General features: G+C 40.1%; 2 protein-coding genes across 2 annotated transcripts; one reads left to right on the forward strand and one right to left on the reverse strand.

Moving 5' to 3' along the window:
- Positions 1-8,371: 8,371 nt before the first annotated feature.
- On the forward strand, positions 8,372-12,245 carry LOC308137279 (uncharacterized protein; the record flags this gene model as incomplete). The annotated part of the gene is made up of 4 exons (XM_080505897.1): positions 8,372-8,481; positions 11,061-11,119; positions 11,210-11,303; positions 11,390-12,245. 4 exons carry the CDS (start codon positions 8,372-8,374, stop codon positions 12,243-12,245), a joined length of 1,119 nt encoding a protein of 372 aa, XP_080362023.1.
- A 688-nt stretch (positions 12,246-12,933) lies between these two features.
- On the reverse strand, positions 12,934-16,551 carry LOC308137289 (zona pellucida-like domain-containing protein 1; the record flags this gene model as incomplete). Its single annotated transcript, XM_080505908.1, has 10 exons — positions 16,429-16,551; positions 15,289-15,515; positions 14,925-15,115; positions 14,751-14,823; positions 14,549-14,646; positions 14,335-14,418; positions 14,030-14,201; positions 13,312-13,411; positions 13,204-13,227; positions 12,934-13,103 (listed from the first exon to the last, which is right to left on the reverse strand). The coding sequence occupies exons 1-10, from the start codon at positions 16,520-16,522 to the stop codon at positions 12,934-12,936; spliced, it is 1,233 nt and encodes a 410-aa protein (XP_080362034.1). The 5' UTR covers positions 16,523-16,551.
- Positions 16,552-18,918: the final 2,367 nt, after the last annotated feature.

The raw sequence follows: 18,918 nt of genomic DNA on the forward strand, positions 1-18,918 counted from the left end.
ATTATGGGGAAGGATGCAGTAAGTACATCATGTAGGTTGTATAGCTGCATTATGGGAAATACTTTCATGCCACCACAGTTTAAAATGTATGAAAGTGTCAGATGGGATATACCTTTTAAACACTTTGAAAGTAAAAGCCTGAGATAGAATAAATGCAATGAAGTTGAATTGTTCACCCACTAATAGAGAACAAGAGCTTGGATCAGAAATTAGACTGTCATTCTGCCTGAATTTTCCCCAAATGTCACTGGTTTTCCAGCTATTGTGTAAAGTTGCCAGCATCCTTTCTTGTAAGGGGCCTTTAACGTTCGGGTAGTCTAGGACTCGGTAAACTTGGGGGGGGGGGGGGGGGATTTTCACACCTAGGACCGAAATCAAACTTGAGCCGGAAAGTAATTTAAATAGGAAGTGTCAGCCTGGTTTCCCTTTGAGAATATTTCTGCATGCTAATCATTGTGAGAAAGAAAACCCTTCATCTAATAGTTCTTATTCTGCACCACTTCAGCTTTTTATGATGATGTTAAATAATTGAAAACACTGCACTGGAGAATTAGATGTTGAAGAGAACAATGTAACCACAGGAAGAGTTCCAACCCGACAATCAAGTTGACATTGGAAAATGTTGGAAATTGCATGTTATATGCGTCCTGCACACAAAGTGCAAGATCTCAATAAATAAGAAGTAAATATGCTAAATGAACAATTAAAAAGTTTATGTTCACTTTACAGTATAAATATTATTGAGAGCACATATTGTCAGCTTTTTTTTATAGTACCATTGTTATCGTTTTAACAATGTACTTCAGGTTTTTCAGAGGGCCTCTTCCATCTCTACCAGACAGTAAATTACTTTCCAGACCTTTTCTTTTGAGTGGTTTGACAAATCCCAGTTTGTATTTGCATGTGAATGTGAAAATCATGTGTCTGTATTTATCATGCCACAAGTCAGGGATGTTTTACCTCGACTGAGACAATGCAAACAAAAGCCATATTACACAATTTTGGTCGGAAGCCTCCCACTGCTTCGACTTATTTACAAACTATTGATAAAACAATATCATGGGCATGTAGAATATAGAAGCCTTGGGGAGAATGGCATGCGTTCCGAGCATATGTGAAGGAGACAAGAGCATTTGCGTCAATCTTTTCACATTTTATATGTTCAATTTGCATTGGAATGAGTAGCTGCAGACCTCAGCGGTGAGCTGTCCCAGATGGGTTGTGACTGACAGGCTCTGTTTGAGCAGCAGGCTGTAGAAGGTGTTGCTGCTGAATGCTTCCAGGTCGACCTGCTGCTCATAATCCCAGAAGTCCTTCAAGGTATCAGTGCAGGCTGCGGTCAGGCCAGTACAACAGAGAGATACAGAAAGAGAGAGCAGAAGATTGAAAGATGTTAAGATCTATGACCTCTCTTTCAAGGAGAACTGTGAATACTGAGCATAGTATTAAACCTGAAGAAGATTAATGGGGTTGAACTCCGTCATCCCTCCAGGTTATTGACCCTGTCAGTTTTTATCGCGCACTTTTGATGTGCACACCCAAAGATTTAATAAATAATATCACATTTTACAAGCAGTCACCTATCCCTCGCAGGGTCATGTGGAGGGGCGTCTTTTGAAAAGACTTTGCAGAAGATTAATGGTATTATACACTGAATGAACAAACAATTTCGTGCAGCCAAGCTAAATCCTTTTCGTGACAAGTTGAATAATAAAGTGTGCCTCAAGATGTTGTCCTTTTGATATTCCAAAGTCCCCTGACATTTGGACTTTTTCTATGTTCACTGGCTGGTCAATGTAGGTGATACCAGATCGGTGACAAGAGCCTTTTCAGCAGTAATTGGTTGGGTGGGAGCACCACCCTAGGGGTCACTATCAGTGTTGCATAAGAGGCCACAAAGGTCCTCACATTTTCGTTCTGTTCATGTGTTTTGTGTGTATGCTGCAGGTGCATCAGTTGATGTGGTGCACATAATGTTTGAATGCAGGTTATGCAATGTTTTGGCCTTCAAGCTGTAATTAAATGAGCAGCACAATCATGCATTTCTATGCAGTTTCAGTGGCTACTGCTGGTTGTACCTGGCTCGATGGAGTCTTGTGTCATTCTGGCCTGTAGGTTTCGATGCGTCTTCCTCAGCCAGATCACCCTTGAACCTTTTGATGAATAGTCTTCCATCTGGTAGGCCAGTTGCAGCAGGTGATACTGTGCTTTGATTGGGTCCTTTTTCGGCCATCCATATTCACGGAACAGGATCTACACGTAGGAAACATTGAGCACGATTGATAGCTTGACTGCGTGTAATATCAATTTGCGGTGTGTATGTACGTATGTAAACAAACCAGCACTGTAACACATGAACTGAGGATGACCACAGCTCCAAACAGCAGCCCTCCAGTCACCAGCCAGTCAGGCCGGAGCAGCAGGTTGCGCCTCTGACTGATTCCCATCCTGGTCACGTGACGAGGGACACTGGGGAAGAACGGGCCCCTTTCGTAACACTGGACCCCCGCAGGCATCACTCTCACATACTGCGAAAGAACAAAGTACACCTGTACACTGTACTTCTGAGTATTCGTCATTCACAGGATCAGAAGTAATGAATAATAAAAACATGACTTTAAATAAGCAGTAGTTTTAGATGATTGCACTTTTATTGTATTTGTTATTATTATTGAAGTTTGCTATCTGAATGTCATTATTTACATTGTCATAAGTAGAATTTTATTGAAGGTGGAGTCTTCCATAAGTCTGCAATTAAATTAAATGTGCTTGATGTGGATATTGTAAACAAAATAAATTGAGTCAAATATCTACTTTTGGTCATGCAATTAAATATGATTTTAAAGGGACTATTTTGAGCAGTTTTTGAGAAAAGTAGTAATTGATTTCACATACTGAGTATTTTAAACAACAGTTATTTGACTTGAAAGCTAAATGATGAATAGATTTCACCATCCAGCATCAAAATTTAGAATCAAAACTGCAATTTTTCAATTGGAAGACAACCGCTCTACCAATCGAACCACAGCTGCCTTTTCACTATTTACCCAGTATGAGAGACACTGCCAGATAGTATTGAGATTAGCTGCTTCTTTGACTATATGATTTACAAATCTATCCATTGACGTCTCCCTCCAGTGCAGGGTCACATGGATTGACTGTGGCTGACTGTGGGCGAGAAGAGGATAAACCCTGTCTATCACATGACAAACACGGAGTGACAGAAACAAAACACACTCGCATTGCGACCTACACACATCTCGGATGAATCATTTTATTGATCAGTTAACCTGAAAGGTATGTTTTTGGACATCAGAATGAAACTGGAATCTTGCACAACTGGTTTCTTGCACTCTGCATTACGCCACGTGTGGCTCATTGTATTTCTTAAAAAAATATTTATCTCAGTGTGTTGCATTAAAACAGAATTGTGTGTAAGATGAACATATCTAGAGTTTGGAAAAGAAAGTCAGATGTCTAACTGTTATGAGAAGAGACTTTGATAAACAAGCAGGAGAATTAATCACCGAAGACGATAGTTCTGCAGATGTTAACAAAGTTTAGAGCCGCCAACATTTTAGTGACGCAAGCAGTGCCACTGGATGCAGTATAGAATTTTTTTTTAAGACATAATGACTCTATTGTTTCCATTATTTGGACTTTATTTACCATGTGTTTGTGTTGATGGCTGCTCAGTGTGAAGACGTAGACCCCCGGCTGGCAGAAAACCACTGAGAAGAAGCTCGGAGGAGTCCAAGAAAGCTTCAGCTCCGCTTGGAGCTGCCTGAATGCGCCCCAGTCAAACTCAGTGTTTGTGTTGTACAAGTTGTCACTGGAAGACAGACAGGTGCACCTCAAAGGCAAGCCAGTTAATTCCAACACTCATGACTAAAGCATTCTTCTATAATTCAATTGTTCAACAAAACTGAAACGTCCATTTTCATGCAATATTGGGACCGTTTTCTATGTTTTATTTTTGGTTATTATGATTTTATATATCAGTTGTTGATTTCAATTCTTATTTTTTGAGCAGTACCTGTTGAGATTGGGTGTGAGACCAGTCAAAATATGAACTGAATGCAGAAAATATCTATAAAACTTACATGTCATACTGAGGGAAGTGACGTGTGTCCACGGTAAACAGTAGAATATCACCCAGATGGAGGCAAGCTGTTGGATTCAGAACAGCAACCACATTTTTCTCTTCTTCCTTTATATTTCTTTCCACTCTTCTTCTCCCGGACTCCATTTCTTCTCCACGGGTGAAGTTTTCAACGACGCCAACTTCCCAGAAAGAGTCATAATCTTCCTCTAAATGTCAGCAATTGCAGGGTTTTAGTACTAAATCATTTACTCTTGTATTCAGATTCACCATTTGTGCTTTTCGTGATGCTACGAACCTGCTGAGCTCGGAGTGTTTGACAGTGTGGTGTCAGAGAACAGACGCTGCAGCTCCTTTGGGAGGCCGCTGAGGAGGCCGAGAAAACCCGTCTCTGCAGTCACATTGTGGAGAGTGGAGCGAGAAAGGAAGACACGACAGAGACAGGCCACCACAAAGAAATCAAATGCAGGACAATAAAAGCATTGTGTGTGCGCTTGTGCATGTGTGAATGAGTGCATCCCTCCACCTATTGTCTGAACGATGTACACTGGACGTGAGGAGCTGAGATGGCCGTTGCATAGCAGATTCCCTCGGGAGTCCCACTGTTTAAACAACGTCTGCAGCATGTCGCCGGAGACTACCGACACCTGCGCATAAACAATGAGAGTTTGCCTTTAATAGGTCACCACAACACCGGAGATGCTCGTCGGAAGCTTTCACTGTTCAGGAAATACAGACAAAATTGTATAGCTCTACAGTATACTTTGTCTGTTCAGGTGTTGTCGCTCAAACGATACATGTTGGGGTAGACAGTTGTTGTGAAAATGCTTTCGGAATTAGGAATACACTGAGACCCCTTTTTGTAAACAGATCAAGCACATTTCAGCATTTACTAACAATATGAGTGCATCATAATTTAATAAAAAATGCTTTAATTTCATTGGCTTCTGTTCATTTCCCAACTTAAAAAAAACCCCAAAACATTATTGTCAAGAGTCATAGATTTGTTTGTCATGCCACCACACCATTCACTAATATATATATATATATATATATACATACCAATAACATCAAACATAACATACATTTGCCTATATTCCAAACTAAAAAAAAAATGTTGTTCTCATAATCCAGGATGTATTGCATTGAGACAAACGTGGAGTTGTTGACTCTCGCCTGTGATGCTGCTCAAGCCCTGTGAGTCAGGGTGCATGGGATGAGAACTCAAGGACAGATCATGTTCAATCTTGGGCAATGCTTATCAGGTGTAGTCTATAAGTATGATAACCAACAAAATATATCCTCAAAGCTGACATTGCACCTCTATTGCTCTGGAGGTTGATGTCAGTTGATATGAAGTTGCTGTGACGTGATATCAGGCAATGTTGTATTTTTATGATTAGACTGATATACTGGTATTGCTATCAGTGCACTCCGAATATGCATAGCAGAATGAAAATAAGGACATCAGACTTTAATAGGGTTTATTTATCTTCACTTTTGTTAATGCCAGAATGATTCATTTTATATTATTTCCTTGCTGCATGGCATTTTTGAACATCTGTAACTGACTGTGCTTACCTGACCATCGTGGCTCCACATTAATACCATTTCACCGGTGGGGTGACAGTGCAGCTTCAGTTCAATATCCTCAGTGCTTCTGCAAAGGCCTCCACATGCAGCTCTGCCAGGAGGCTCTTTACACACACACAGACCCAGCTCTCCATCATAACCTCGGAAGTCCTCCGGAGTCCGGCACACCTGCAGAGAAGCAATTAATGCATAGAATACTTTAATTCAGCCATTTTCTTTTACACAGTGGATGAAAATTAAATATACAGGAAACAGTTTACAGTGAAATATTATTGATATAGATGGATTAAATACAGTGTATGCATGTTCCAGATAAAGTATTGTCAGGTTCATAGAGCAAAGGGCAAAGACATCTAGGCTGAATCCATTGGGCTTGTAGAGTGTGTTTATACACTGATGTTCTGTAAACAGACCGCAGCCTCATATCTTCAGGACAAGTCTCCTGTCAAGTGCCACTTTGTGAGAGATAAATCAGTTGCCTTTGCCCTACTTGTTGTGCATACATCTGAGAGTGATATGATTGCACAAGGCCTCACCTCCTGTCTGCAGTAATGTGACCACTGATATCTGTCAAGACAGTCTCCGGCCTGTGTGCGACCTTTCCCATTCCTGCAGATATCGTAAAGCCGCTGCACACACATGTCTCCGTTGCTGGTCGACTGATATCCGATGGTACAGAGACACTGCCCGTCGCTGGTCTGTGGGAAGAGCAGCAAGATGAAGGTCATGCCCTGGTCACTTTGTTACCTAATTTAACAAATGTGTTATTTATTTATAGATGACAAATCAAGAGAAACAGAACTTTGACCATTACAACTGACCTACTTTCTTTATTTGTCTTCTTTCTTAATCCTCCTTTCTTAAATAAATAATCCACATTATTTTTACTAGATGCATACATGCAACTTCAGATTAGAAAATCTCATTCCCTTTTAGTTCAAGCTGATGAGAGGAGAGCTCAACACCTATACAGGCTGACGGACACAAGGAAACCAAACTCTGTTGTGAGGAAACTTGATCTCCAGCTCTTTCAGCTCTAAGCTACAGATTGTTTAGTCTAAGGTTTCCAATCGCCAGTGAGAAAGCGTCTCCCTTGATGGAATTTGTGTGCATACTGATCCGAGGGACTTTTTAGTGAAACAAAAATAAATGTTAAAAATTAGGATTTCCTCTTGAGAAGACAAAAAGAGATTAAAAGATGGGTTCACAGAGAGAACCACAAGTCTGATAGTAGAAAAAACACTAGAACAACAGCATGTATACTCTAAACATCTGGAGAAAAAACAGAGCTGTTCTTCTAAAATGATTGAAACACGCATGCAAGCAACACCTGAAAGATCTGTCCGTCTGTAGGGCACGTGCAAACATCCTGGCCAGGAAGAGGCTGCTGAGCCACAAGGCCACAAGGCAGGGGAGCAAACAAGCCAGGTTTGGGGCAGTAGTGGTGAGTAGGACACTTCAGACAGCTGTCTAAAGACACAGCTCCAGCATTCGAGCCATAGGTTCCCACAGGACATGGGACTGGAGTGAGCCTCTCCAGTGGGCAGTAGAAACCTAACAGAAATTATATATCCTGACACACGTAGTCAAGCTAAATTGCAGTAGAATTGTTTTCTCCTTTCTTTACGATGTTGTGCATGTCCGCAAGGACAGCCTACCTGGCTGGCAGTCTCCCTTCTTCTGGTTCTCTTGGCTGATGTTGAGTCCATGAGCGAGCCTAGAGGTCAGCAGCCACCACAAGTATATGGTTGTTTGCAGCATATATCTACCCTTGGGAAAAAAAATTTAATTCAGGGAAATAAAATATCCAACATTATTACATATTCAAGAGAAATGTATAAAGCTTCAATCATGATCTTATTGTAGACTTTCAATAAAACTCTCCTGTTTGCTGTTCTGGTCTAATGTACTGAGCTGTCTAGGTGCAAGGAAAGCAATGGGCTTGTTAGTCCACATAACTTTCAGTAGCTCTCTGAAAGTTTCATGAGGCAGGTAAGGTAAGGTGACAGTGACAGTGGAGTGACTTGTTACTGGCAGCAAGCAGCACGGCTGCCTGGTGCCGTCGGATCGCATTACTGCATTTGTTCTTCTCAATCGGACCATGATACTGATTAATGATTTGGCTCTCAGCACACGTTGACACAGCTTTGCTTTAGAGGGATCTACTGGGATCTACACATATCGCAGCAGCTGCTGGATTAATTGTTTTATTTGTCTGGGGATCATAGGGTTTCTTGTCTTTCCCAGTTTGAAATTGAAGAGCATTAACCTACCAGTCACGAAACACCAGGTCAAACTTTGCCATTTGTCTGTAGTCTACTTCTGTTATTTCATATTATCAATCCTCAGTTGAATGCCAGATAACATGATGTATTTGAAATTTAAAAAAAATTATGAGACAGGCTAGTTTAACTCAACTGATGATGTGTTGCAATAGTAATCCTGCTAAGCCGAAAGATCAAAAAGTGACATTGCTATGAAGCCTGGCTGCTTGTTTTCCCCAAATGATGATGTATTGTTGGAATAGTAATCCCACAGTAGTGCAGGATTACTGAAGTGCTCTATACCTCCTATGGTCTACATAACCTAGAGGATCCTAGACAAGAAAGGCATTTTCAGATTCTTGCTTGGGACAAGTTTTTACTTTAAAAGTGGAAATAAGGTAGATGGGCCACCATGTCTCTGGGTGGAGCCCTGGCTGGTGGGGCCCTGAGGTCTCTGGTTCCAGTCCACTCTTCAGGCTGGAACCAGATAGATAAATATCTGCTGTGCCTGTCTCGAGTCAGGTGTGCGAGGGTCTTGTCTCATCCAGTGGTCTGGACCTGCTTGCCCTATGTGCTGGGGATGTCACTATGAGCCAGTTTATACCAGCAGCCCTTGTGTTTGTGATATCCCTGTGAAGAAATGACAGCACATCTACAATGTCCCCGGTGTTTCACCCCTGTCACCTCACGTCACACAACATAATACAATAAAATAAACACTGCAAGGAAGGTGAATGGATTACTGCCAAATTGTTACCCTTTGCTCCAAATAAAAAAGGACAACAGCTTTTGATAACATTTTGAAAAAAAGAAAAAATAATAAGTTTTATGGACAGCCATTACGTAATGAGTTGTGCAACATATTATCTAGAACTACAAAAAGTTTGTGTTTTAATGTCACGCTGTGTTGTATATGTAACAAGGCTTCCTTTTGAGTGTACAAATCATAAGTAATAAAACAATAGTTCAACAATCATCTCATCAGCAAAGGAAGCAGTCAACAGCAGTGTTTTCACATACAGTCGCCAGAAGTGTTACTCACCCTGACTGTTATTGTAAATGTTGGACTTTGGGTGAATGGAATAACCTAGATATTTCATCATCGTAGCCATGGACTATGAGCTTCTGATGACAGCTCGTAGCTTATCTAAGTGAAATGGATTCAACTTTCACCCACATATACATGTCGACCGGAGGAAAAGGCTTCCACGACGCATTCATATATGCAAATCAGAACAATAGTTGGGACAAGAAATTTGCCAGTAGCGATGCAAAATGAGAATTTGAACAGAAATATCTAATCACCCCCCCCCCCCCCCAAAAAAAACCCAATCAAACAAAAAAAAAAAACAATTGCCAACTGCTCAGCATCTACTTCCTGTCATCTGCTCTTGTGAAAAAAAAGAGCAAAGAGTTTGGTGTAATCAGAACTATTTACATGAGCTGTTTTCTGTAGCTCTGTCCTGATGGCCGGGACAAACACTGATATGTAAACAAGCATCAAAAACAACCTGTGACAGTTTAAGCTCTCTGTGATCGCCCCTCAGATATAATACACAGAGTCTGAAAACCCACTTCAAATCTTGAATGACAGTGAACAAAACATGACCTGTTCCATGAATTCAACAACCGCCATGAATGTAAATATTTGTGCATTTTGGTGTAACCAAAAAAGGGTCTTTGACGTAAAACGCTACAAATGCTGCCAGATTTCTTATCTGAATGTGCTCATTCAAACTTAAACTTGTTGAACCTTTTGGAGTCTGTCCAAACCTTTTTTTAAATTGCAGTGCAAAGGAATTGTAAAACTCACTGTTTGATACAATTATTATAAAAAAATAAAAAAATAGACCTATATACAAATACAATCCAAATATCAGAATATAATGCCATATAGAAGTTACTTTTCCTCTGTTGAATTCAAACTGTGAAATTTCCATTTGCTGGATTAATTGCACATAGATGGAAATGATTTGGGGATTATGTTTTCTGTTATATTAACATGAAATTGAAAGAAAAATAATTTCAAAAAAATTCTAGATTTATAAGTATTATTTTTCTCTTTTTCTCATTACACTGAACATTTTTAATTACTTGAAAATGTGTCTGTACTGAGTAGAAAATATTAAGGAAGTCACAAAGCCATAAGTAGCACATTTTTCAGATTTCTATTATCCAGTTGTGAAATTATAGGTTTGAATGAAATAAATATTTTTGTCAAAGCACTGAAGCATGTCTCAAATGTGTTACTATATTTGGAATACTTCAATCTTTTAACTTTACCAGTCAGGAAATCAGTGATGCAGTATCGCAAAATATTACAATACTTTTGATTGGATGTTAAAGATCAGATGAATTAGCTTTTTCATGTAATCATATAATCATCACAGTGTAAGAATTCTTAAAATCCTTCAGTTCATATGTTAAAAAGTTTAAAACTAACTGATAAAACAATCATCCTTTCAGTTATAAACTATTGTTACTGTAAGATGCACTGCTATATGCTTTTTTTTTAGAGGGTATTGCTGTATGCTTCATCATCATATTACTTGAAGTAGTACTGCTCTGAGTGGCATGTTTATCATGATGACATCATTCCCTTAATCAATGCTACAGGAACCCAACCTCTTAAGTCTTGTGCAGGTTCAACAATGCACTGTGTGCGTGTGTGTGTGTGTGTGTGTGTGTGTGTGTGTGTGTGTGTGTGTGTGTGTGTGTGTGTGTGTGTGTGTGTGTGTGTGTGTGTGTGTGTGTGTGTGTGTGTGTGTGTGTGTGTGTGTGTGTGTGTGTGTGTGTGTGTGTGTGTGTGTGTGTGTACATGTTGTGTTGTGTCACTCATCACTGTGACCCTCCACGTGTTGATTATTGACACAGGCAGAGTTTGGGCAGCCGGTCTGATAACGAAAACCTTTATAAGTCAGATGAGATGAGGAGCCGCTCTTCAGACCCCTGATCTACAGGTAACGGCCAACTGCTCTCTGACATAATGTATTTTATTCCTGTTTGCGGGTTGGAGAAAACAGCTGACGTTGCAGTAAATTGTCCAGATGTGTTTGTTCCAGCATTCACTTCTCATGTTTCTCTCATGTGTCCCCCTACAGAAACATAAAGATGCATCTAAAAGTTATTATCTTCACCCTGTCATTCTTGACAACTTCAGGTACTATTTTTTTTTCTCACTTTCTCTGTTTCGCAATGGATTCCTTGTGTTTTCCCTTCTTTTTAAACATTTGCTTTCCTGTTGTTGTAGCGTACCCAGTACACAGTGACATCAAGGAGACATCCTGGGTGGGCTCAAAGGCCAACTATGCTGATGACAAGACAGAACTCACTAAAGATATTGAGTATGTAGACGAGACACAATTCTCAAAATGTAGACTTGCTTTGGAATGTCAGCGATTTGACACACTATTTCGTTTTTGTTCTACAGGAAAATCTACAAGAGCCAGATAGACAGCGATGGCCTTTACATCCAAGAAAGTGACAACAAAAACCCGCTGGCTGAGGAGATGCAGCGCAAACTCACAATGGAGTCTGAGCGTCTGCGCGTCCGTCTCCGCCAAGAGCTGGCCGAACTGCGGGAGAGGCTGTCCCCATCTGCAGACCACCCCAGCTACACCCTGGCCAGCATGAGGGAGCGCTTGATGCCTCTCACCCAGCAGCTCCAGACCTCTCTCAGGAGCAATGCTCAGGATCTGTGCAGCCAGCTCAGTCAATACCTGCAGGGCCTGGAGACAGCAGAGGTCCAAGTGGAGGCCACCCCAGCTCCCTATCAGGAGACCTTCCAGTCGATGAGCCTAACACTGGAGCACAGCAGCTCGAAGGTGGCCAGCCTCATCACTGACTTCCACATCAAAGCTAATGGAGTGATTGATTATCTGAAACAGATCAGTAGTCCAGACCAGGAGTCTGCCAAGCTGAAGGTCTGCGAGGAAACGAGCTCCAGACTGGGACAAGAGGTCAGTTTACTTAGAGAGGAGGGACAGAGCAGAGTCGGGGCTCTTAAAGCACAGCTGGTAGCTCTGCTTCACTCGTCACAGAATCCAAAGGCTGACGTCAAAGGCAGCGTGGAGCAGTTTTGCCAAAATGCCTCCCCGCAGAGCGAAGTGCTTCAGGCTCGGCTGGAGAGTCTGTTTATGGAACTCGAAAACGAGGCGGACAGCCGAACAGAATCCAGCCTGCTTCAGTCGTACTCCTCATCCATACAGCAAAGTGGCTCCTTGCAGGAGGATTTCTCTGTGAAACTCTCTGCTCTGATCCAGGACATTTTTCACGCCGTGCAGTGACAAAAGCCTTGTACTTAAAAAAAAAAAAAAAAAAAAAAAAAAGTCTAATACTACAATCCTGTTGAAGTGATTAATTGGATGTACTGGTGTCCATGATTCTGACTTGTTGTTTGCGATTGCACCTGCACAGTAAGTAGCATGTAAATATTTATACATTTGATTTACACATTTGTTTCATTCTGTATGTGACCTGTATTTACTGTACCATGTAAAAAGATGCTGTGTTTGTAGAGTAAAGCAATTCTTGACACTGCACTTTTATTTTGTTGCTGTTTTATTTTAGTTTTGAAACATCAGGCACAAAATGCAAAAATAACTTGATTTTAAACCTCTTTGAACATTTGTGTATTCACAGTCGATAGTTTATTTTTGAATATGCTATTTATTTATTTTTTCTAAAAAAAAAAAAGTGCTTCAAGTGATGCAATTGACATTCTGTACACAACATTTATAACACCGTACAAAAACTAGATTAAAGCAAATTCATACCTCATAAAATAATGAAACCACTTTTATGCTCGCTTTATCTTAATTCAGGGTTGCTTCCTTCATATCTGATAAAAGACTATAGAGCAAAGAAAACACACACAAAGTTACATATAATATCAGGATATTTGGTAGTCATTAATAAAAAGTAGAACATCGTCAACATGGTAACAGATTCAAAATGGTGCATGTTTGGCAGATGTCAGTGAAGAAGACGAGATAGTCCTCCTGCCCAGTAGATCTTCTTCACGACAAACCAGGAGCCCAGAACAAGCATGACAGCAGCAGCTGATCCGAACACCACCCCGACCACCAGGCCAGTCCACTTATCCTCCTCCTCCTCCTCCTCCTCCTCCTCCGACACGCTGCTACCTGACAGACGTACAGGGAGGTCAGTGGGGATGACGTCTGGCCGGTCTGAGACGTTAACATGAATTTGTGTATCTGTGGATGTAGTCAAGAGTTTACTCACTGTAAGCAGCCGCATTGGGCCTGTCTTTAAGAAGAAGAGACAAAACAACATAATCAGTGAAAAGGTTAAAATGGTTAAAAGGGCAATTATTTATATATGATTTCAAACCTCGTTCAGAGATGTAAAGAGGCCCGATCGAGAGGGCAGCCGAGTCATCACTTTCTTGGCCAAAAGGAACCAAAGATCTCCTTCTTCTGGAAGAACAAGTCTGAGGAAGAAACAAGTTCAGTATGCATCAAGAGTTTTCACGGAGTGAGAGGATGAGCTTGAGCTTTGTGTACTCATCACTGATGTACTTCCAAAGTTGAATTGAATTCATCTTTATTACATATAGTATACATTCTCATCTTGAAATATGTTGGGGGGGTGGGTGTTATTGATTATTAGATTGTTTTTCCAGAATGATGACTCCTCTCAAACAGAAATGTAAGATATAAAAACAATCATACTTTGAAAAAGCCTCAGTGATTCCCAACCCACACTTTGAAAACCATTGTACATAATGAACATTCAAGTTCAATAGGTAATGTGTGCCTCCAAGATCTTTTTTTTTTTTGGGGGGGGGGGGGGGGGGGGTAAAATCAGAGTAACAGATCATGATGTTAGCTTTGACCTTGGCAGCAGTGGTTTCCCCATCTTCCATTTAAGCTCCTCTTTACTGCCAGCAGGTATGACACAATCCAGACATGGCATACTCTATCAAGCAAACCTTTGCACTCAAAACATTTCCAGCATGAAAAGCTAATTATTACTCTTTTTTGTTTTTTGTTTTTGTTTTTTTCCCCCTCAAAATAAGATCCATGAGTTGTTGGTGTCCTATACTTACAGCCAGCAGCTCTTCACATTTGCTGGGCTCACAGAGTCTCAGTATGCAGTGCAGGTAGATGCTGGACTTCTCTTTGTCCCGATGCTGAACGAAGCGGAAGGCCTCAAAGTAAAAACGAGCTGCTTTTGACACACCGTTCCTTGCCATAGTCGTCTTGCTATTTACTGAACACCTGGAGGACGACAAGAATGTTCAGGCTATATTTTTAAAAAGTGACATGAAAGTGATTGTATTAACTTGTGTCTGTGGCTGTGGGAATCGGTTGAGTACTGAAAAGCTAACCCAGCTACAATCCTCTTGCTCACCCTGTGAAGAAACTGTGTTTCTCATTCTGTGTCATATTGTAAGGAGAGGGAGTCGCAAAGCAGTAATCCAGCAGCACATGGAAACTGAAAACAGAACGTGTTAGTGTTTGGAAAAAAACCAATACACAGCTATTTTTGGTTCAATATCTGTTTGGTTATGTAAATATTCACTCCGAGAATCAACTCATCCTGATTGACATCGAGATTCACTCACTTTCCTGTGAGATTAACAGCCTTCACCTCCACATAGATCATGGTTCTGAGCTCAAGTCCCGCTGAAGGTACTACCAGCGGATAACTGTAGTCAGAGTCCTGTGAATTAGAATAAGAGTGAAATCAGTCTGTTAAAAAAAAAAAATATATATATATATATAATGAAGTGTGTCAAAATGAGCTAAATGCCAACATGTACTCACATTATAAACGCTCATTTTTAACAGATTGATGAAAGTCCCATTATTATCATTTGTGGCTACTGAGACTGACGACCTATAAAAGTAGTGAAGGAGAAAAAGAGAGAAATTTCAGTTTTGCTGTATGAGTGATTAAAATAATAAAAAAAAAAATACTATTGGTTCTTTATTACTCACGCAACAATCTGTGTATTGTTGAGCAGATATTCCAGTGGATAACGGCAGGAGAAGCGATAATAAAGGTCTGTGGAGTAGCTGATCAACCCCTGGGAGGAAGTGGGAGTGTCGATGAATCCGGTGATGATGACTGACTGTATCGTTGAAAAGATGTTAAAGGGACCTGAGGGGTCAGGGGCCTCGTCCACGATCTGGAAAAGAAGTAAGAACAAATATATCTATATTATATCTATCTATCTATCTATCTATATATATATACACTGTTATATCTTAACAGTGGCTCTCCAGTTCTGGTTTCTGTATGTTTGTCATTGTCTCCCTTTACCTCTGCCCCAAGTATCCCTACATGACTTCGCATTCTGACCTGCAGAGACTGACGACAGGGGTTCTCCACACTGTGGTTAACAGGAAGCTGGTAGCGAATGACCGGAGGGTCCACGCTGGTGTCTACTGAGCCCAGACAATCTGAACTGTTGTGGTTCCCGTTCAGCGCAAGTTCTGTGGTGTTGAATCCTGCCCACTGAGCCGTGCATAGGTTTATCTCCAGGGTGATCACGTTGGTGCCACAGTCAACTGTCAGGTCTGTGTTGTCTGACAAGGAGAGAACATTTTCAACAACAATCAGTATTGCAAGACTCCGTCGATTTGAATAGAAATATACTTGTTATGATGGTTTAATTGAATTTTAGCTCCATAATAATGGAAATACTGTTTTTTTTTTTGTTTTAAAATTATAATGTTTTAAAGTGTTTCTAGTACATACATGTGTATTTACATTTTCTTGATCTCAATAGAATAGTTTTTTCCCAAACTTTTAATTGAGAACTTCATATATTTTAAATTTATAACCTGTAGGCAGGTTATAATTCAAATAAAAATCTTAAAAGTCACTTAAAAATAATCAAAAGCACAATATCTCAAACAAGAGCATAAATGGTGTAACCAAATAGTAAATTTGGTTGCTGTATTGTTGTATGAATATTAAAAATAATAAAGATATGCTTAAAAAAATGGTGTCATGTGAAGGAATATTTATTATAATTAAAATTAAAAGAACATTTTAATCATGTTGGGGCGGAAAAGCTATAACATTTAGTACAACTACATGTGTGAATAATTGTGTCTACTTTAGGAGCAGACTTGTAAAACAAAAATCATGTTCATTTATTTAGCATTTGTTAACCTTACACTATTATAAGTGAACCATATTGCTGTGAACATGAATGGAGCAATTCAACACTGGTTAGATTTTAGCTTGGTATTGGCTTGGTATTGATTAAAACATTTTTTTAAGTGAGTATTGTATCATTTTGTGTAACACTTTGTCTATTTTGATGTTTCCAGGTATGAAAATTGCTCATTTACTTTTGACCCCAAACTGATTCACATTGGCAAAAAAATACTTTCACAACGCTATCAGCAAATCACACACACACACACACACACACACACACACACACACACACACACACACGGGCCTGTACAATGAACCTGGCTCACATACCTGGGGTCCTCTCATACAGAGAGGAGCAGTTGTAGAGACACAAAGCAGGCTGCAGAAGCATGGCCAGCAGAGGAAGACAGAGAGCGAGAGTCATGCTGTCTGGAGGAGTCTCGTTCAGGAGTAATATACTGTATCTATGATGGGTGGACAGGTTACAAAAAAAGGTGAATGCATTTTTTCATAAATGCAACTTTTATGCAGGAATATTGATGCTTCTATTGGGATGCAACCAGAAAACCCATCACTGTAGGAGTTTTGTATCAGCCCAATCAAATTATGTTGCAAACTGCATCTTGCACAATGAAACTTGTGGAACCGATTTAATAATTCAAAACCAACTTTTTACAATTTACAAATATACAAATACATTTTAAATGACAACCAGAGGAGGCGCTTACCTTGCGTTGTACCGGTGCAGGTGTTTGTCATGGAAGATGTCAAGTAATATGGCTTATATAGGAGTCAGGATACCTTAAACCCTCCCTTTCACTAATTACACACACACACACACACACACACACACACACACACACACACACACACACACACACACACACACACACACACACACACACACACACACACACATTTCTATATTCTTTCACACGAGGACAGAAGCACCTCCTGGCTGGGCTTAGTATCAGCAGATTAATGTGTCAGTGGGATATGACACAGATCCCTCAGGTTAAATACGACTGTTGTTTGAAGTTTCTTTCCATTAAAGAATATCAGAGATGGAGTTGCTAGTTGCTGGTACGACTTGCTGTACAGACGCAATCAAAGTTTAAACTTTAATGCATTTTGCATATTCATAGATTTTCTTATTTGTAGTTTAATGTATGTACGTATGTTAAAACCTGCAGCATTTTAGTCACGAATGATTTTCTTTTTGAGCAAACTGTTTTCCAACAAGTCTACACAATTGCAAAAAACACACACAAAAAAACCAAAAACAATGATGAAACAGTAACTGAAAAGCATACATAAAAGCACACATATGAAGTCGATATACTGGAAAGATGTGTGGACATTCCCCGTTTTAAATTGTGAATTCAAGCCTTGAGAATGAAACACCTTGAATGGCTGTTAGTTGATCACGTTTGCCATGAGCGATGAGATGCCGATCCAGAGAGGCTGTTGTGGACGTGCCTCGCTTGTTTAATGTCTCCTCCATTGTCTTGGCCGAGCTCCATTGCAGGTACATGGCTGTGGGCCACGATCATTACTGCTCAACTGAGAACACCCATTGTTTTGTCAGACATGTAGAATGAAAGAAGCGTCAGTGCCTTTTGCAAAAATGCTTGTGGTGAGAGAAGACATTTGTCACATTATCCACAGATGCGTCACTCTTTCACGGTATCGTCAGTCCCGCCTGATTTTTACGTTCAAGGACAACTGTTTCCAGGCACCTCACAGCCCATTTGTCTGCACTTTGATCACTTTGAGCTTCATTCCTCTAAAATCTTTCTCCCTCTCTGACTGCAGGGCCAATAGTGAATTATGTAAGGATGTCTGGAGTACAGGGGCACATGGGTGGGGATCAGTGCTGTGAATAATGCATGACAGTAATGCCATTACTTTGGGCTGTGACATGCTAGTGACTGATTACTTATATAAAAATAATTACTGAAGTGTCAGGAAGCATATTACTCTTCACTTTTGTTGTGGATGAAAACATTTTCAGAACTGCTCTCTCTCTCTCTCTCTCTCTCTCTCTCTCTCTCTCTCTCTCCTTCTTCCTCTCTGTTGTTAGAAGATGTTAGCAATCTCCACTTTTTGTTGCTGCTTTGTCTTGCTATCATCAGTTGAAAACATTTGTTTCTTTTAAAAAAAAAAAGGTGTAATGCTGAATTCTGCTTGACGGCTCTCATCCTGCTCACAGCAGAATTTTATGATCGATTATAATAATCAATAACTCAAAAAAGTGAGTTCAAGTAACTACAAAAGTAACACCACTATATGTCTTTTAAAGAGGTAACTGTATTCCTCAGGTCCAGATTGCTGACCCTGAGAAGGATGAAGCAGCACAGAAGATGAATACATTTTCTCCTAAGAAAATCATTGTGATGCAGATATGTTGAAGAATGTCTTGCTTTTTAAAACACATTTTTATTTGGAATTAAAGTAGTAGTATGAGATGCTTTGATGAATGTAAAAAAGGAGGAGGCTACAATTATCCAAAAAGCTTTTAAAGGTCCATTCCATCAATGACATTATCAGTATTATTATAGCTTCTGGTAACAAGATCCCAGATCAAGAGAAGAGGTGTCACACACACACACACACACACCTGAGTGGTTTAACAGTTGGACACTCATTCAGCTGGTTTCCCAGATGAAGCAGTGTAAGACGTCTGGATGAAGGCAGTTAAAATCTTCTCATCAGATTCAGGGTAATGAGAGCTGGTCCAGTACATCCTGTACAGATAAATGCTGATATAGACTATTGATATTAAACTAAAATTGAATGAGCATGCTGTAGTTTCCCATG

Source organism: Blennius ocellaris (genome assembly GCF_963422515.1).
Source record: "Blennius ocellaris genome assembly, chromosome: 2".
In the NCBI taxonomy this organism is placed as follows: Eukaryota; Metazoa; Chordata; class Actinopteri; order Blenniiformes; family Blenniidae; genus Blennius; species Blennius ocellaris.